The sequence below is a fragment of the Eurytemora carolleeae genome, unplaced genomic scaffold (assembly GCF_000591075.1).
Source record: "Eurytemora carolleeae unplaced genomic scaffold, Eaff_2.0 scaffold578, whole genome shotgun sequence".
In the NCBI taxonomy this organism is placed as follows: Eukaryota; Metazoa; Arthropoda; class Copepoda; order Calanoida; family Temoridae; genus Eurytemora; species Eurytemora carolleeae.
In genome coordinates, this window is record NW_019396575.1 from 106,902 (window position 1) to 126,681 (window position 19,780).

At 31.9% G+C, this 19,780-nt stretch overlaps 1 protein-coding gene across 1 annotated transcript; it reads right to left on the reverse strand.

Moving 5' to 3' along the window:
• Positions 1–1,447: 1,447 nt before the first annotated feature.
• On the reverse strand, positions 1,448–18,929 carry LOC111705753 (zinc finger protein DZIP1L). The gene is made up of 20 exons (XM_023478398.1): positions 18,869–18,929; positions 18,526–18,588; positions 18,223–18,262; positions 17,740–17,867; positions 17,208–17,280; positions 13,896–13,963; positions 13,565–13,635; positions 12,786–12,858; positions 11,282–11,350; positions 10,899–11,226; positions 10,113–10,465; positions 9,846–9,945; positions 8,444–8,569; positions 6,656–7,513; positions 6,355–6,521; positions 6,048–6,133; positions 4,529–4,826; positions 3,987–4,140; positions 2,640–2,690; positions 1,448–1,917 (listed from the first exon to the last, which is right to left on the reverse strand). The coding sequence occupies exons 3-20, from the start codon at positions 18,250–18,252 to the stop codon at positions 1,648–1,650; spliced, it is 3,303 nt and encodes a 1,100-aa protein (XP_023334166.1). The 5' UTR covers positions 18,253–18,262; positions 18,526–18,588; positions 18,869–18,929; the 3' UTR covers positions 1,448–1,647.
• Between the last annotated feature and the right edge of the window lie 851 nt (positions 18,930–19,780).

Consider the following 19,780-nt stretch of genomic DNA (forward strand, 5'->3'; position numbering starts at 1 on the left):
TTTTATGTTCATTTGAACTATTTTTATGTTCATTTGAACTATTTTTTGTTTATTTCATTAATAATATTTTAATAGTTCAAATGAAAATAGTTTAATGAACTAAAAAATAGTTCAAATGAGCAATATATTTACTCGTTTGAACTATTGTTAATTTAAACTACTCACGTGGTCCCACGTGCAGTAGTTGAAATGAACAATAGTTCAAATGAACAATAGTTCAAACGGCAGTAGTTCAAATGAGATAGCACCGTTAATGTAGGATAAAATTTGCATATTTCTGTCCTTGACCATTTAGTAAATCATCAAAATACACTAATTAAATGCAGAAACCAAGAACCAAGCTTTAAATCGTCATATTTTTTAGTTTTAGGTCGTTTTTACAGTCTCATCCTGTGTGGGTAACCCTGTATATTGCCAATAATCAAGATATTTTCTTTAATTACATTACAATGAATTTTTTTCTTTCTTAGAAAGTATATACAGGGTGTCCCACATCAAATTAGACCGCGTCAATGGGTCTAAATTACGATTTATGGGACAAATCAGAAAAGTTAAGAAGAATGAATCATTTTGAAAAATTTAATAAGGCTAATAGAAATTTTTTCTTGCAGAAAATGCTAGATTTTTCGAGTATTATATGTGTATTTTGGCGTTAAAGATTGGAGACAGTCTAATATGATATGGGACGCTCTGTACTATAGTGTCTGGAAGTAATATGTAAACAAACTTTAAGTCCGAGTTTTGTTTATATTTCTACCTTTGATTTGCGAAGAAATACAGAGCGTCTTATATCAATGGATTATCTCCAAGCTTTAACGCACAAATTACTCAAAGAACCTTTTATTTTCTGCATGCAATGCAAGGGCGTATACAGAAAAAAATCTATGGGGGGGGGGGGCAAAATTTGAACCGTAAATTCAAAACATTTGGCTTCTTGGATACTGTAAAGGTACACAAACAGTCCAATTACCTAATACAAGTACTACTATATCTCTCCTTCAAACAAAACTAGCAGAAAAAAAGCAAATTGATTATTTTAATACTCTTCACTCTTCAGTTTCAGATTTCAAAAGTGTGATAGTTCGGAGTTCTAGGGGTGGGCTTCGCCCCCCTCCCTTTACAGGTATAGGTGGGGGCACTTCCCCCCCCTGTATACGCCCTTGATGCAATGATGCTACTTATTAAATTAGCCTTATACTTTTTAATGATTCAATGTTTCAAAATTTTCTAAGTCCCGAAAATCCCAATTTTGTAACTATACACGATCTAATATGATGTGAAAAGTGGGACACAGGCCCGTATATGGTGGTCCTGGTATATTTCATGATGTCCTTATATCAATTCGATATATATGTTTACTTGTTTTGAAAAAGGTTTAATTATTGACTGCTGAAAAAGACCAATGAGAGGCAATGAAAATTAAGGAAATATTTGAAGTAATTTAATATTTCACTGAAATTAAACATTTATTACGACTTAGACTCCGGTAACATTAACAGATTGTTGGCTAACAGCAGATCCAGGTCTGCTAACAGCAGATCCAGGTCTGCTAACAGCAGATCAGGTCTGCTAACGGCAGATCCAGGCCTGCTAACCCAGGTCTTCTAACAGCAGATCCAGGTCTGCTAACGTGTAGATCCAGGTCTGCTAACATGTAGATTCAGGTCTGCTAACAGCAGATCCAGGTCTGCTAACCCAAACGCCATTATCTGCCCATAAACTGGTCCCAAGGGTGTTGCTCGACATATCTGTTCCAGATAGTGCACGCTCTCCAAGACCCGACTGCGCGCGTTCTCCAAGACTAGACTGCGCGCGTTCTCCCAGGGCGGATTGTGCACGCTCTCCCAGGGAGGATTGTGCACGCTCGTCCAGAACGGATTGTGCACGAGTTTCATCATTATTTAGTTTATCAATGATCTAAAATAAAAAAATTAAAAGTTAAATTAGAAAGAAATAGTTACAATAAATCTGATTGTGAAATCCAGAAAGAGAATTAAATGAAATCAAGCAAAAGTTTATATTTTCATCAATAACTTTAAAAACAATATCAGACTGATTATACAGTGATACAGTGATTACCAGCAAATTCTTGAATAGAGGCAACTTTAAGGCTCAAGTTATGACTTTAAATAAACTATAAAACATGAGACGCATTAGTTTCAAGCAGTTATCCATTTAACTTCATAAGTGATTCAATTAGTTTTTTTGTAAAACTATTTGCCTTGTTACAACATCAAATAAACAATTATTGCTTTAATGTGGTCTTCCTATTCCACAGTATTCTGGTTATCACTGTAGTGCTAAAATCAAACAATGCACAGTGTATTTTCACTTTCTAAAACGTATAAAGTAAAAAATTCCATTTAGTTTTGGTGACCACTGCATATTTTTCTAAGTTCTAATGGTTCAAAATTATTCGGTTGGAAGAAACAAATAAAATGTTTTTTGACTTTTCTTTGTGTAAACTCTAGAAACACAGCATAATCATTTTTGACAAAGAAACTTAAATAAATAAAGCGATTTTGAGAGACTTTTTATTTCAGAATTTTTCAGAAAAATTAAGCCTTATTTTTGATATACCAAGGTAAGACTTAACAATTGACTCTTATATTTTTTGTCTATAATATTAGATGCCAAACCTGAAGGGGGTCAAGTCCTCCCACAGGTACGCTGACAGGTCGTCTTCTCAACTAAATCATTAAATAAAAATTATAATATTTAACGTTGACTAAGTCACAATCTTTTAGGGATAAAGACCGCTTAACAGCCTCAGCCCCCTTAAAAAATAATAATAAGGACCGAGAGTTATTTTGGAAATTCTTATTCTCAATTAAAAATGTGGCTATAACGGTATAACAGTAAATTATTCCCAAACCCCAACCCAAGTTCCACCCCAAGCATTTCATCAACCGTTTCTGAGCCCGTATTTTTATATATATATATTTATGAAAACTGTGAAGCTTCTCTGATTATTGCTTTATAGTTATATATATATACGATTATCGTATATTTTTTTTGCTCGTCTGTCTGTTTGTATCCAATAAACGTCAAAACGGCTGAATCGATCAGGCTCAAATTTGTTGGGGTTTATGGTTTATGGATGATCGAATTTTCAAAAATTTGCTTCAAACAAAATTAGATTTTTGAGAATTTAAAAAAAAATCCAGAATATTTTTTTAATTCGCGAGATTTTTTGTTTTGTTTTACAATGTACACAAAGAGAACATGTTCACAATTGAAATAGGAGATGGGCGCACAGTGCCCAAAAAGCATATACAATTGTTGTCGCAAAGGAACAAGATTCTGACGATGAACAGATAGACAAAGGAATAACCCTCAAATCAAAATCGATAATGCAGAAAACTCTTTATTTCCTAAAAAAATGAAATGAATAATGATAAATAATTATTACAATGGTTTACGAATTTATAATGAAAAGATTCTTACGATCTATTAGAGTATTTGTGGGTTAAACTGTCGGGGAGTCCTAAGACGCTTTATTATACATTAAAACTTCTGAAAAGAGTGACAATTAAATGTTAAGGAAAGTCACTAATTCTTTATATGAAAATATTCTTTGCTTAACTTTGAAGTGGTTCACAATTAATAAAAGTGTTTATACTCCGTTGACGGAGAACAAAGAGAAGCGGGCTGAAATAGTTTGGTTTGGTTTCATTTCCGAGAGGAGCTTTTAGGTTGAAGACGACATTACATGGAGGGGGGGGGGTCTTAATGTTAATGGTTGACAACAATATACATTTTAGAAAACCTATAAAGGAATTGACTATTGAGTCTTTGTCATAAACTCTGATTTTCAAATATCAATATCTTTCCAACCCAATGTTGTAGACCTTAGATATTTTAAACTATAAATTATTTTAGATCATATAATCTGATTTTAAATGTCAAAGGTGTACACTATCAAGTTACAAAGTTAAAGGAATTAGAAAATTTCAGTTTTTGGCAAAGACTCAATTCCTTTTTACCTGTGCTTCGATAATATTTGTGAGATCTGCTATCTTTGAACCTGGAGCTGGTTTCCTTAATCTAATCTCTTCTTGGAGAAGCTCTTCATACTCATCCTCATCCTCATCATCATCCTTGTTTCTAGTTTCACTCCTCTTCTCATAATCTGTATCACTGGTATTGAAAACAGGAATTACTTTTAGAATATCTTTATTTCTATCTCATGTTTCTTTTAAATTAAATATGAATAGGAGATTTTGACCCCAAAAATTCGATGTGGTTTATCCCTGACACTTTTCATTTTTTGCGAAACACTCCCTTTAAAAACTAAAAAATTGTTTTAGAAAAATTTTCTTCACAATTTAAATTAAATTAAATGTTGATATATATAAAAAAAATCAGCAATTAATGCTTAAATTATTCTGAATTAGATTATCATAAATAAGGATTAATTGGTCATTAAGATCAAATTAAACATCTATTTTGTTTAATAGATTCTTTCAGTTCCATCGAAACCTATGATCATCCTTATAAGCCATTATTGTAAAAAGGAAAAATATACCTTTCTGATTCCCACTCTGAGTTTTGTTCATCCTCTGTTCTAAGTTCTTCGTCCTCTATCCTCAATTCTTCCTTTCTCATTAGTTCTTCTTTTCTTCTTAGTTCTTCCTTTCTTCTTAGGTTTTCCTTTCTTTTTATCTCTTCCTCCATTTTCTTCTCTTTACTGTTAATCATTTCCTTTCTATGATTTCCTGTTCTCTCTTCTTCTTCTTTTGAATCTTCTTCTTCTTCCATTTTGAATTCAGTCTCCAGATATTCTTTTAATTCATCTTCAAATTTCTGAAAGGATTCAGAATCGTCTAAAACAAAAATGGGAGAATTAGCATGTGATAAAATATAATTAAAATCATTAATATTGAACAAATTTAAAAAGTAATTAGTGAAAGTTTTAGAATGATAGTAAGTGAAAAATGTAAACATGAAATTTTGGGATGTGAAAAGTACCGAAAGGCTCAGCTACATTTTGCCTAGTCACAATTTGCCTAGTCACATTTTGCCTAGTCACATTTTGCCTAGTTCACTTTTGCCTGGGTAACATTTTGCCTAGGTAACTTTTTGCCTAGTTCAAGTTTGCCTAGTAACATTTTGCCTAGGGTAACATTTTGTCTAGGTAACGCAAGAGCATGTTTTTTGCCTAGTCAATAATTTTTTATAAAAAACAAATTTTGTCAAGAATTAAACATTTTTTTAAAAGTTTAACCAGATAAATTTTAATGAATTAAAATTAATGAATTGAATTGTATTCTGTACAGCAATTTTAACATTCCTGTCACTCTACAAAAGATAAAATATGGTTAAGCATCAGATATATATATATATATTTTTTAAATACATTTTACATAATCATGGAGTATACATAGGAATTCATACAGGTGATCTTTATTTATCATTATTTATCTTCTGCTGGTCATGTGCAAGGGTTTGGATATAATCAGCTTTCGGCATAGTAAAAAAATCTCGGATTGATGAAAATTTCTTTGTGAAAAAATTATTGACTTGGCAAAAAATTCGCTCTTTTGTTACTCTAGGCAAAATGTTACCCTAGGCAAAATGTTACTAGGCAAAATGTTACCTAGGCAAACTGTTACCTAGGCAAAATGTGACTAGGCAAAATGTGACTAGGCAAAATGTGACTATGCGAAATGTGACTAGGCAAATTGTGACTAGGCAAAATGTAGCTGAGCCTACCGAAAGTTTCAAACTAAAAATAATTAAAAGTTCAAAGTAAAAACGCGAAGAAATGGAAAGTGGAAAAAGTATACGTTTGAAACTGGAAAAAGGAAGTCTAAAAATAATGAAAAGTGAAAAATAAGAATGAAACTGAATAACTGCCCATGAAAAAAGAAACTCTATAACAAGAATTGTGGAAAATGATAAGATTATAAGTTATGAACATGGATTTAAAAACACAATAATTTTTGACAATGACAAACATTTTAAATTAAAGTAAACAAAGAGTTTTTAGAAATAAATTTGCAAAATTTTACGAAATGAGGGGCATTAAAAAAGTTTCTTCTTACCATCCTTCCCAAGGTGATCTGAGTCTTCTATTTCACTCTCATCGAGGCTAAATCTATCCTGAATACTGGGCTTCGAAACCACACTTCTAAAACAAGATATTTTTCAATCCATGGGAATATACAGGAATTTTCCAGGCAGGGAGGAGGAGCCTTAACATCTTAATATTTTAAGTGAGGGGAAGGGCAAGGAGGGCTGAGTCCCCAAGCACCCTCATGTACCTTTAGGCCCCTTAATTTTTTTGAATTTTTAACAAGCTTCTTGGTAATTTATAGGTTTAAGGGCGCCCCAGATAAGATCGCACATTACCTTATTGATTTCGGAGGTTTAATAGACTCCACTAATCTCTCCTCATTCTCATTCTCATCCTCTTCCACCTCCTCATCTTCATCCTCATCTTCATCCTCATCCTCAATTTCATCCTCATGCTCATCCTCCTCTTCTTCATCTTCTGATATATCAGAGCTCTGCTGTTCCTAAAAGTTAAAATTAAAAAGTTGCATTTTGCATACAACTATATTTCAATCTTGCAAAAATTCCACCCCCCCCCCCCCCCCCCAAAAAAAAAGTCTAGTTGCGCCGTTGATTTGAGCTAAAATATGAATTTTACCTGTGGGGTTTGAACATGAACCTTGACAAGTAAAGATGTTCTAGGGACTGGACGAGGTGGCATAATCCTCTCCGGGTGTTCTCTACACTGAACCAACGAGACTCTAGGATTAACTATCCGTCCTGGATCCGACCTTGATCCTTCATCCTTCTCCGGATTGTAAGTAAACGAACTGCCTTCATCGGAGGATGTTTCTTCTCTGGGTGTTCCAACATAAAGGTTTTCAGCCTTCTCCGTCCCAACTTCTCCACGTGCCAAGAAGGACAGGATGGGATCCTGGATGGACAGTGAAGCTGGAGAAGGTTGGGAAGGGAGATATTGATCTTGGGGACGAGACGTTAGATTAGGATGAGTCGTTTTAGGGAAATTAGAAGAATGAGAGGTGTGAGAAGGATTAAAGGAAGGAGAAGGATTAGAAGGATGAGAAGGATGAAAAGGACGAGAAACATGGGAAGGATGAGAAAGATGAGAAAGATGAGAAGGATGAGAAGGATGAGACGGATGAGAAGTATGAGAAGAAAGAGAAGAACGAGAAGGATGAGAAGGATGATAGGAAGGGGAAGAACGAGAAGGACGAGAAGGATAAGAAGGATGAGAAGATTGTGAAAGTTGAGAAGGATGAGATGAAATCAAAGAACGAGAAGGATTAGAAGGTTGAGAAGGATGAGAAGGAAGAGGCGGAGCAGTCCGTTTTTTTCCACCTGTCCTCTTACTCCTGACGTTCATAAGCCCCTGGAATACTTTCTTCCTGAAGGATGAGATTTTTCTCCTGAACGCTCCGCGCCTCATGTTAGATTGAGTGGCGAGACGATCAACCTCTTCCCTGCACTGGGCTCGGAGGCATTGAAGCTCTCCAGCCTGAAATACAGGGTGTACAGGTAAAAATAAGTTTTTAAAAAGGGTGTTCAGTTAAACATGAGCTAAAAACAGGCGGGTAAAAAAGTTTTAAAATTCAGGGTATACACAGTACAGGTAAACTTGAGTTTTAAAAGCAGGGTGTACAGCTGGAAACATGAGTTTTAAAAACAGGGTGTAAAGCTGTAAACATAAGTTTTAAAAACAGGGTGTACAGCTGTAAACATGAGTTTTAAAAACAGGGTGTACAGCTGTAAACATGAGTTTTAAAAACAGGATGTACAGCTGTAAACATGAGTTTTAAGAACAGGGTGACAGCTGTAGGCATGAGTTTTAAAAACAAGGTGTACAGCTGTAAACATGAATTTTATAAACAGGGTGTACAGCTGTAAATATGAGTTTCAAAAACAGGGTGTTCAGCTGTAAACATGAGTTTCAAAAAAAGGGTGTTCAGCTGTAAACATGAGTTTTAAAAACAGGGTGTACAGCTGTAAACATGAGTTTAAAAACAGGATGTACAGCTGTAAACATGAGTTTTAAGAACAGGGTATACAGCTGTAAACATGAGTTTTAAAAACAAGGTGTACAGCTGTAAACATGAATTTTATAAACAGGGTGTGCAGCTGTAAATATGAGTTTCAAAAACAGAATGTTCAGCTGTAAACATGAGTTTCAAAAAAAGATTGTTCAGCTGTTAACATGAGTTTTAAAAACAGGGTGTTCAGCTGTAAACATGAGTTTAAAAACAGGGTGTAAAGCTGTAAACTTGAGTTTTAAAAACAGGGTGTACAGCTGTAAACAGAAGTTAAAACATGAATTTTTGGTATAATAAGAATAAGAAAAACAACGAATATCATCTTATAAAGATAATAGTAATTATGATAAAAATAATATTTATAATTAACAAAAAAATCTAAATGTTTAGGAACTTACATTAGGAAGACTTCTTCGTCGTGTCTTGACCTTTACTTTGGCTTGGTTGAGCTGGGTTTGGGTCAACCTGTTTACCCTGGGATCCAACCCGTAGGCTCTCAGCTCATCATCAAGCTCTTCTTCAACCTGGAGTAAAAGAGGGTTTAGAGGAACAGTTTCAATTAGTGGAGGAGATACTTTTGGAACTTCCAGGGGCGGATATAGGTATTGTCCAGGGGGGGGGAAGTGGGAAGCTCACACCCCGTTAGGAGCTGAATATAGTGAATACCCACTGTGGGTACCAAAGTGTTTTTATCTTCCAGGGGGGGGGGGGGCTCAGTCCCCATAGCCCTTCTCTCTGTTTTACTGTCCAGGTCCCTGGAAACCTCCATATATCAATTTTTTGAAATACAGGGTGTCCCACATCAAATTAGACCGCGTCAAGAAGACTAAATGTCACAAATAAATTCAAATACCAAAGACGACTTTCAAGTCGACTTCCTATTGTCATGTTTCGTGGGACACCCTGTATAACCTATACTTAGTTTGAATCTGAACAACACTGAGTTAGTTTACGTTTCTCCCAGACATTGTATTTTTCTTGTAATCTTGCAAAGATATTAAGATTGGGGGTTTATGTGTATCAACCTTGATTGTATTTGTTTAGTAATATTTGTGCACAAAACAATAAATAAACTGTTCATGAATTTAAATCTAAGGGAAGGGCACATGAATTTGGCTCCCTTTGTAGATTTGTAGAATTAAAGCGGATGCTATAGACTTGGGAAACCGGAGATGGAATTTAAAGAATTTGAGCCGCGGTTTAAATCTGTCAAAACCCGGTTTAAATTAAGCGCCGGCTTAAATCTTGAAACATTTGATACAATTTTAAGTGGAACCAACCATATTTAAGCCGCGGCTTAGATTTAAACCGCCGCTCAAATTCTTCAAATTCGGCCACGGGTCATTGGTATTTGTACAAGATGAATTTTGAATTAAACAATTCATGCATACTTCTGAATTCTGATATCTTCAGAAGTCTAATTTGTAAGAATAGGTTCAAAATTGAAGGCCTTCTGACTAATAATCCTGAAAACCCTAATCACCTTGCTATATTTGAACCAATGAACCTATCCGTGAGTTATGGTTTAATTCGACAAAAAAACATTTTAATGATATACAGGGTTACCCACAAAGGATGAGAATAAAAGACGACCTGAAACTTTTCAAATACGACAATCCATAGATTTAATTAACCCTTATTGCCTTACATTTAATTGGCTTATTTAAGGATTTTACAAGAAAAAATTTTTTACTGCAGCAATTGTAGGGTATCATAAATATAAGGAAATAGACAACAATAAATTCCGTACAGTCGTCTCTGAAGTCTTATCCTTTGTAGGTAACCCTTTCTATACTACACCTTCTGCCTGTAGTTGTTTAATAGTGCTGGATTCTCATTTATAATATTCTCCAGGCTACCCAGAGCATCCAATCTGTCCAATCCAACCATACTTCGGAATCTTTAAAAAAATATTATTATCATCATGCCTATTATTATTATTTTTACTATCATTATTATTATCATTATCATTATCCTTATTATTATTATTATTATTATTATTATTATTATTATTATTATTATTATTATTATTATTATTATTATTATTATTATTATTATTCTTATTACTGTGGGGATGCATATTGATGCTCAGATTGGATGGAAAGTGTTGATTTAGCAGGTTTAAGATGTTCTTCATTATCATCATCATCATCTTCTTTGTAAAGTTGAAAAGTACCAGATGATAATACAGACTGGGGCTTGTGCATTCTAGACTCCTTGGCATCTTTATCATCATTTATCTCATCTTTCTCAATCTTCTTCTCCTCCTTCTCCTCATTCTCTTCTTTCTTGATTATCTCACTCTCATACATCTTACTGATATTGCCGGTTTTAACACTATCTTTATTTTCATGATGAGTTGAATTCTTGAGATTTTGCTTTTTGTTCTTTGCTCTTTCTTTCCTCTTCTCTGTGTCAGCCTATAAAAGCATGTTAGGCTGGTTCATGAGTATATAAAAGCATGTTAGGCTGGTTCATGAGTATATAAAAGCATGTTAGGCTGGTTCATGAGTATATAAAAGAGATAGATTAATTAAACTCCTTTCGGCTTTTGCCTAAATTGTGAACGAAAACCCCTTAAATCTTTAAAAGACGACATCTAGTGTCCTATCTGTTATTTTGTTTAATCAACATCTACCATCAACTCAAAGAATTACATGCCAGATTCACAACAGTACCATCTGAACGGAAAAATTATTGAGATATTTTAGTGCTTTTCTATCTGAATCTACAACAACAGTCACTCATAAGAATCTAAGCTCATGAACAAAATTTAAGATGGGATAACATCTTCAAATTGAAAATTTGGAATAACTAAATCCAATGGCTAGTTCATAATCAAGCTTAAATTTCCTTGAGTAGGGTTGGATCAAGTTTCTCCAGGTTCTCTTCAGTTACAGAATCATCAGCAGGAGGTTGGATAATTTTAGGGTCATGTTGGTTTTCAAATTCTTTTTTCCTCTTCTTTAATTTTCGTCTTCGCTTAGCTTGTCGGGCGAGTTTGCCACGTTCCTCTGCAATTTCTAATCTCAGCTGTTCCAAACTCTCCTTGTTCTCCATCCTCTCTTTCTCTAAGCTGTCTTGGTATTCCTTCATTCGTCCTCTCCAGAACCTCTCCTGAGCCTCCAGTTTCCCCTCCAGTCCTCGAGTGTCCTCACGAGAAAATGTTTCCGTCCTCACACTACAAACCAAAAGTTTGAGAGAAATGCATTTTTTTATTTAAAAATATTTCTTACATGAGTCTGCTTTTCAAGGAGTTTATCTCATTCTTGAGATCTGACACTTCTCGCTGGAGTTCAGATTCTCTGAAAATTAGGGTTTTCAACTTTTTTCGCATCCGAGTAATTTTTGAACTGTTTTTTAGAACCTTTTTTGAAGCTGTTAAAATAATGAAAAACCTAAAAATTATAGACATTAACCAAATTATGAATAAATCTACTCCGTAGAAACTATACACAGAACTGTAAATTTACTATGTAGAAACTATACAAAGAACTGTAAATTTACTACGTAGAAACTATACACAGAACTGTAAATTTACTCCGTAGCAATTATACACAGAACTGTAAATTTACGATGTAGAAACTATACACAGAACTGAAAATTTACTACGTAGAAACTATACAAAGAACTGTAAATTTACTCCGTAGCAACTATACACAAAACAGTAAATTTACTGCGTAAAAACTATACACAGAACTGTAAATTTACTATGTAGCAACTATACACAGAACTGTAAATTTACTACGTAGAAACTATACAAAGAACTGTAAATTTTCTCCGTAGAAACTATACACAGAACTGTAAATTTACTCCGTAGAAACTATACACAGAACTGTAAATTTACTCCGTAAAAACTATACACAGAACTGTATACTTGTTCGAATTTTGTCAAATTTTTAACTCGCAAATATTATATGTCAATAAATCAAACTTTAATTCCTGTTATTTAATTCTGCGAGCACACTGTTAAATATTAGAAGTCTTATAATTTCATTAAAAGGTTTACTTGATACTTAGACTGAAATCTATCAAATTTTAAATTGTTTGCTTTGATTCAAATATTCGAAAGAACTTGACACGTCATGCTGAATGCTGATTGGTGAACAAATCTCACACGGAACGATTTTCCATTGTAATTGAAACGCACATTTTTTCAGCATGTCCCTACGTATTTCTGTATAGCTTCTACAGGAGTATATTTTGTTTAAAAAGCTAAGTTTATCCCTTTATTTCTCAAGGATTTTGATAGTTTTGCATACTTTTCCGCGTCAGAAAAAGTGCCATAAGAAATTTCCGTGCTATAATGAATCTGGAAAAGATTGTAAACCTTAATTGTTATTTACATAAAAATATAAAAAATTGTTATTACTATTTTCATAAATATACAGTTTAACCCAGAACTTTGGAGACATATTAAAAGATTTGATAAAATGTTGTATTCTAAACCTACTGATAATGAAATACTACAGATTTTTTATCAATTGAATATTTATATGGAGCTCTTTAAAACTGTTCGCGTATATTGATTTATTTTTACAACTGAGATTTAGGCATAGAAGTACAAAACCCATTGAAAAATTGTCAAGACGACTTTTTATAAATTTTTTCTGGTTTCTGGTTTAAACTGATCATGATCTAGGTTGATTTGTCATATTTTCTTTTTACTTTAATAATTATAATTTTAGGACTATTTTGATTGACTGATTGATTGGTTGATTTATGGATTGATTTATTAACCTGGTGTGTTGAAATGTTTGCCCAATCTGATTGTAGATATCATTTTGTAAATTCGTGATGCTCCGGGAGGCTTCTACGTATAGAAAAGAAGACTGAAAAACTTTTCTTAGCTAACATTACAAAAGGTTAAGGATGACTGGGAGAAAGTTGAGTGTCGGTAAACTTAAGTGTACAGACATTTCAAACATATGTATGCCAGTCTGAAATCGGGTGTCTTGGTACTCTATTTTAGCTAGAAAAAATAAGGATATCTCCGTAATTGATAATCAGACAGAGGTTATTAGAGTAACGTTGTAAATTGGACATGTCACTTTATAATTTTTGAAATTGCGTCAACATTCTTTTCAGAATTGTGATTAGGTTTAAATTGATTTAATTTTAATACTTATTTCCAAGGTTACAATGCAAGGAAAGTTAATTGCAGTTGCGTATACTCTGCGTACATATTGAAACCAGTTCTCTCTGGGCGGAATTTGTAAACAAGAATAGATGCATCAGTGTTCGTTTAGTAGCCGTGGAGGTTAAAAGCATTGAATTTGAAAATTTTGATAATTCACATAAAAGTTTCATGACCAGAATGTTTCATTGATTTTTATGTGAAAGATGGATCCCTTGTCAGGCTGTTACATCCGTCTTGCGTTTACGTTACAGTCCAGAGACAGTACACTTCAGTACAAAAGATGCGCACACCTCTGAAATAACTTTCCTTCCATTATAACCTTGAATATTTCAAACTGTTAAAGGCCAGGTAAAGGTTAATTTATGTTTGACAAAACTACCTTTTTTAGATGCAAAGGTTAAAAAATCTCTCCATTGAATTTCAGTAATATGCTCTCCCATCATCTGAGAACTGGAAAAAAAATATTCAAAAACATCAAATTAATTATTTTTTAATCGAGCTTATCTTTAAAAGTATAAACATATTTTAACCTAATGGATCAAGCTATTGGTTGAAACCTAACCTCGAAACAGAAGAAAATAATGAAATATTACAAATGATATAAAGTGTTGATTGTCTAAATAAATAGAAAAGATCAGGCTTAAATGAACAAAATACTAGAAAAATTGGAGCGAAATGCTCTGATTTTGTAATTTCAGGAAATGTTATACCTGTGCCTTCTGTTGAGGTGAGAAACAAGAAAACTAGGATTCAAGAAGCTTTTAGAACAGAACAGACACTAAACAATAAACAACTATTAAAACAGAACAGACACTAAACAATAAACAATTATTAGAACAGAACAGACACTACACAATAAACAATTACTAGAACAGAACAGACACTAAACAATAAACAATTATTAGAACAGAACAGACACTAAACAATAAACAATTATTAGAACAGAACAGACACTAAACAATAAACAATTATTAGAACAGAACAGACACTAAACAATAAACAATTATTAGAACAGAACAGGCACTAAACAATAAACAATTTTTAGAACAGAACAGACACTAAACAATAAACAATTATTAGAACAGAACAGACACTAAACAATAAACAATTTTTAGAACAGAATAGACACTAAACAATGAACAATTATTAGAACAGAGCAGACACTAAACAATAAACAATTATTAGAATAGAACAGACACTAAACAATAAACAATTATTAGAACAGAACAGGCACTAAACAATAAACAATAATTCTTCTGTCCCCAAGTAGGAATGGGTTACAGGAAATGACAAATATATGTGAGAAATTTGCACTAAATCGTAAATTGAAGTTTAGTACAAACTTGGACATAAACAAATCCAAGACTAAATGTGTTATTTTCAATAAATCTAATATTGATAGTAATAATGTATGTCCGATTATTCTAAATGGTGTCCCATTACCATATGTAGATGAATTTAAACATCTTGGAAATCTATTTCAATCATATAATTCTATGACCAGAGATTGTAATTTGAAACGTGCGAAGTTTTTATCAATAATTTACTCTTTGAATCAAGAATTTCATTTTTCTGAACCAACAATGGTTGTTAAGCTTTATAACATATATGCATCTAGTCTATATGGTTCCAACTTATGGTATTTGTTTTGTGTTAACACTGTAAAATTGTATACTTCTTGGAATACTGCTATTCGTATTTTATTTGGTTTGCCACGACAAACTCATAGATATTTTATTGAACAAATTTCTGATCAAATTCATTTAAAAACTATGTTGTGTAGCCGATTTGTATCATTTTGCGAATCTATGTGTAAAAGTCGCAAGCTCAGCATCCGACCATTGTTTGATTTATGCAAAAATGACCAAAGAACAAAATTATGTAAGAATTTATCTAATATTGCAAATGAAACCTATGTAGATAAACTGTCCTTGAACAAGTCTCTAGTTAAGTCAAACATGATTTACGCAAATCCAACTGAAAATGCGTGGAGAATTCCACTGTTAAAAGATTTACTATTAATACGGTCAAATCCAAATGTTTTAGAAGGATTTTACTATGATGAAATAGATGTAATTATTGATGATATATGTAAAAAACTAACTAATTTTTTATTTTTTATTTTTCATTTTATTGTTTTCGACTATATATTAATTCTATATTTTATATGTTATATATCTCATTTCTCGTTGATTTTAAATTGTACCATTATAATTGTGTACGAATAAATAGAATATATATAAGAACAGAACAGACACTAAACGATAAACAATTATTAGAACAGAACAGACACTAAAGAATAAACAATTTTTAGAACAGAACAAGCACAAAACAATAAACAATTATTAGAACAGAACAGACACTAAACAATAAACCATTATTAGAACAGAACAGACACTACACAATAAACAATTATTAGAACAGAACAGACACTAAACAATAAACAATTATTAGAACAGAGCAGACACTAAACAATAAACATTTATTAGAACAGAACAGACACTAAACAATAAACAAATATTAGAACAGAACAGACACTAAACAATAAACAATTATTTGCTATCGGCTATAACGGCTTCGCAAAAATCTGCAAAGCCTTATACAAAAGAAATTGGGCCTTTGACACAAACTCAAATTTTCTAGTCCCTTGATCTTTGTTACCTGGTGGAACTTTGATATTTCAAACTTAGATTTTTTGATCTAGCAGAATTCATAGTTTGAAATATCTAAGGTCTACGAAAATGGGTTACAAAAATATAGTGATTAGAAATCTGAAATCCAGCTTTGTCTGGAGTTTTCCCTATAAAGTCAACCCACTCAATTTAGAGTTTTTAAACTGTATGCTAAGAACATTTCCGTGGTTCTACCAAGTTTTTAATTTAAAATTTGAGGCATATCGGTCCAGGGATTTATACAAAATACAGACAAACAGACAAGCAAAGATTACTATTTCTACATGCTAAAAGTTTACTCTTTTTAAATAAAGTAATATTATCAAATTTTCAGAGTAAACAATTTTGAAATATGTTAAACTTCTTAGATTTTGTCGAGTCTCCTGAAAACCATTAAACCCTAAATGTATAAAAAGAAATGTGGAAAAATCAATTCTTTCAGTATCAAGAGGAAATATTGAATGAATAGGAGAAACCATTTGAAATTCTCAAAGGGCAATTTTAGAAAAGCATAAATGTTAAATACTGAAATAGGATATGGAAAAGAAGCAATTATGGAAATATCAGCAATTCCATTTAGAAATATTCAGGGGAATGTTAAAGGATAATAGAAACAAATTATTCAAGGGAATGTTAAAGGATAATAGAAACAAATTATTCAAGGGAATGTTAAAGGATAATAGAAACAAATCGTAAAAGGAACTGTTAAAGGATAATAGAAACAAATCATTAAAGGAACTGTAAAAGGATAATAGAAACAAATCATAAAAGGAACTGTTAAAGGATAATAGAAACAAATCATTCAAGGAACTGTTAAATGATAATAGAAACAAATCATTCAAGGAAATATTAAATGATAGTAGAAACAAATCTAGGAACTGTTAAATGATAATAGAAACAAATCATAAAAGGAACTGTTAAATGATAATAGAAACAAATCATAAAAGGAACTGTTAAAGGATAATAGAAACAAATCTTTCAAGGAACTGTTAAAGGATAATAGAAACAAATCATTCAAGGAACTGTTAAAGGATAATAGAAACAAATCATTCAAGGAACTGTTAAAGGAAAATAGAAACAAATCATAAAAGGAACTGTTAAAGGATAATAGAAACAAATCATTCAAGGAACTGCAGACGTGGTTTCAAATGACACTTTACTTGAAAAGTGGCATACCAGATTCACAACAGTACACTTGAAATATTTATCTGAGCAAAAACGTCATTAAGTCACTTTTGCTTAAAATTACATCAACAGCTCTTATAGAATGAAAAATGTTAGAGAAAATATTTTGAAATATTGAAATTAAAATTTTGGAAAAGTATTTTTGAATTTTTACTTTTAATATACCTTTTGTAAAAGGCCAGGAGGAGTCCCTTTCAGGAAAGGTCCCTGCTGTTCGGCAAAAACTCTTCTGCTATTTCTTTAGAAAAAAATAATATTTTATTTTTAAATAACTAAATTTTTTAAAAAAATTTGTAAATTCTTTTAAAATTAACAAAGTTACTGCACTGGTGTAAACCTTTGATATTTTCAACAAAGATTATTTGATTTTACAGAAATAATAGTTTAAAATGTCAACAATACCCAACATTGGGTTGCAAAGATGACAGTGATTAGAAAAAATTTGAGCAAACAGTCTTATTTTTGTAATTGAAAAATTAAATCATCCAATGGCAAAAGGTGATTGCAGCTTTATTAAAATACCTTAAAGAGAACTATTACTTTTTTTAAAAATTGGTAAATTTATCATTTTTTCAAAAAAAAATTGGGATTTCTTTTATTTTCTATCTAACCAAGTTAATCTGTTCCCAGAGCCCTTTTTTAAACAGCAAATATAAGCAAGAAAATATTCCAAAGATAATGGCTGATTCAAGCTTACTTGATTTCTCTTCTCAGTAACTTATTCTCCGTCTTGAACCTATCCCTCTCCCCCCTGGCCAGCTCCAGGTCCCTGGTGGAGATTAGATCCTTCTCCTTGTACTCAACCTCAATCTTACTCAATTCATCCTACAGAAATTTAAATACAACTATTTATATGATATTAGATCCAGAATGCTATAAAAAGTTGCATCAATTTTTAAGACAAACTCCATTGTTCTGTTTAAAAGAAGTTTGACTTAAAACAGTGTTACATACAGTGAAAACTTAATTAAATGAATAAAAAGGATGTTATTACAGAGTAATAAAAGAAACCGGAGTTTTGTTATCACTATTTTGCAGACTGCTGGTTTGATTGTGCCCCGGCTCTCATCGCACCAACTGGTGCCATATATGCATATATATAACTTTAGACAATGATATACTTACATCTCAATTCTCAATTAAATAAATAAAGATGTTGTTAAAAAAGAATATTCATTACCTGGCAACGAAGTAAATATTGTATTATCATCTGAAACACTCTAAATAAATCAAACTTTGAAATTTTTATAATACCATCGATTTTTAATGAACGATTTTTTTACAAACTTTTGAAAAAAAATTAGAGTTCTTTTTAATAAAAGAACTATTTTATTAAACCAACGATTTTATTGAAAAATCGTTACCTGAGAAAACGAACAAAATACATGGAAATTAAACGATAATTTAAGAACGAACGAAATTGTTCGTTCACGCACGATGAACGAACTTTTTGAAATCTTTCAAAAATTTCCAAATTTGAATCCTGAAAATTTTGTTCACTCCAGGCAATTTGTTTAATTCTGCTGGGTCAAATTCAGATTCTAATCTGAATAAAGATTTATTATTGTTAATGTTTATATTATTTGCAATTTCAATTATTCTTATTATATTATTTACATCGTTATACTTTTTATTATTGTAATTTTGAATATCATTTTCATTTTAATAAACTATAACTTTTCATAATTTAGTTTTCTTTGTAAAATTTTCACTATTTTACGTAGCTGCGTGATTTAGCTAAAACTAAAAATTATACTTTTATAATAATAGTAATAATAATAATAACGATAATAATAATAATAATAATAATAATAACACAATTTTACCTGCAGTATGCTAAGCTTGGAAGAATACGTTGGAGTTTGTCAGCATACAGCTCAGATTCATCTTAACAATTTTGTATTGTATTGTATTATATTGTATTGTATTGTATTGTATTGTATTGTATTGTATTGTATTGTATTGTATTGTATTGTATTGTATTGTATTGTAAAATAATAAAAATAACAATAATGATAATAATAATAACTATCTGAAGGGCCCGGCATTGCGCGTGAAAAAATTTTCTTTGAAAAAAATCCAAAAAAATGAAATCAAATAAAATTTTTTTTTGATTTTTTTAGCCTATAACACCCCGGCTACCCATGAGTGTCCACAACAAATTTCAGCTCAATCAGTCCACCCGTTTGGCCGGATATATGCAACATTATACGAATACGATCGAATGTCTTGTTTTATTGTATAAATAATAATAAAAATTAAAATGATACAAACTTTTCTTACCATCGGAAGCTTTGTTTGTTTGTAAGAATGTCCGATTATAACTGATGAACCCCTCGACCGATTTGCCTCAAATTTTAATTGGTGATTTCGGAAGAACCATGAAAATGTGCTTTGCTTGGTTTTAATATTCTAAGTTGAGTGGGTCCACTAAATAGTTAAAATCGGAAATTACGCCCAAACGCAGGTCAACGCACGGCGGGAGTGACTATGAGTACCCTGGCCGCAACTTTGGGGCTTTAAACTAATTTAGTGATAAATTATTATTATAACAATAATCGATAGATGTCATAAACAATTGTAGATAAAAAGAACAACTGCACATGAACCAAGCTCTGTAAGATAAAAAGAATTATACCAAATGGTTTAAAAGGCTTTCTGCACTTGGAGTATATAAAAAACATTGGAAAACAGCGAAGAGATAAAAAGAAATGTTATGCAATGAACGTAAACCTTGG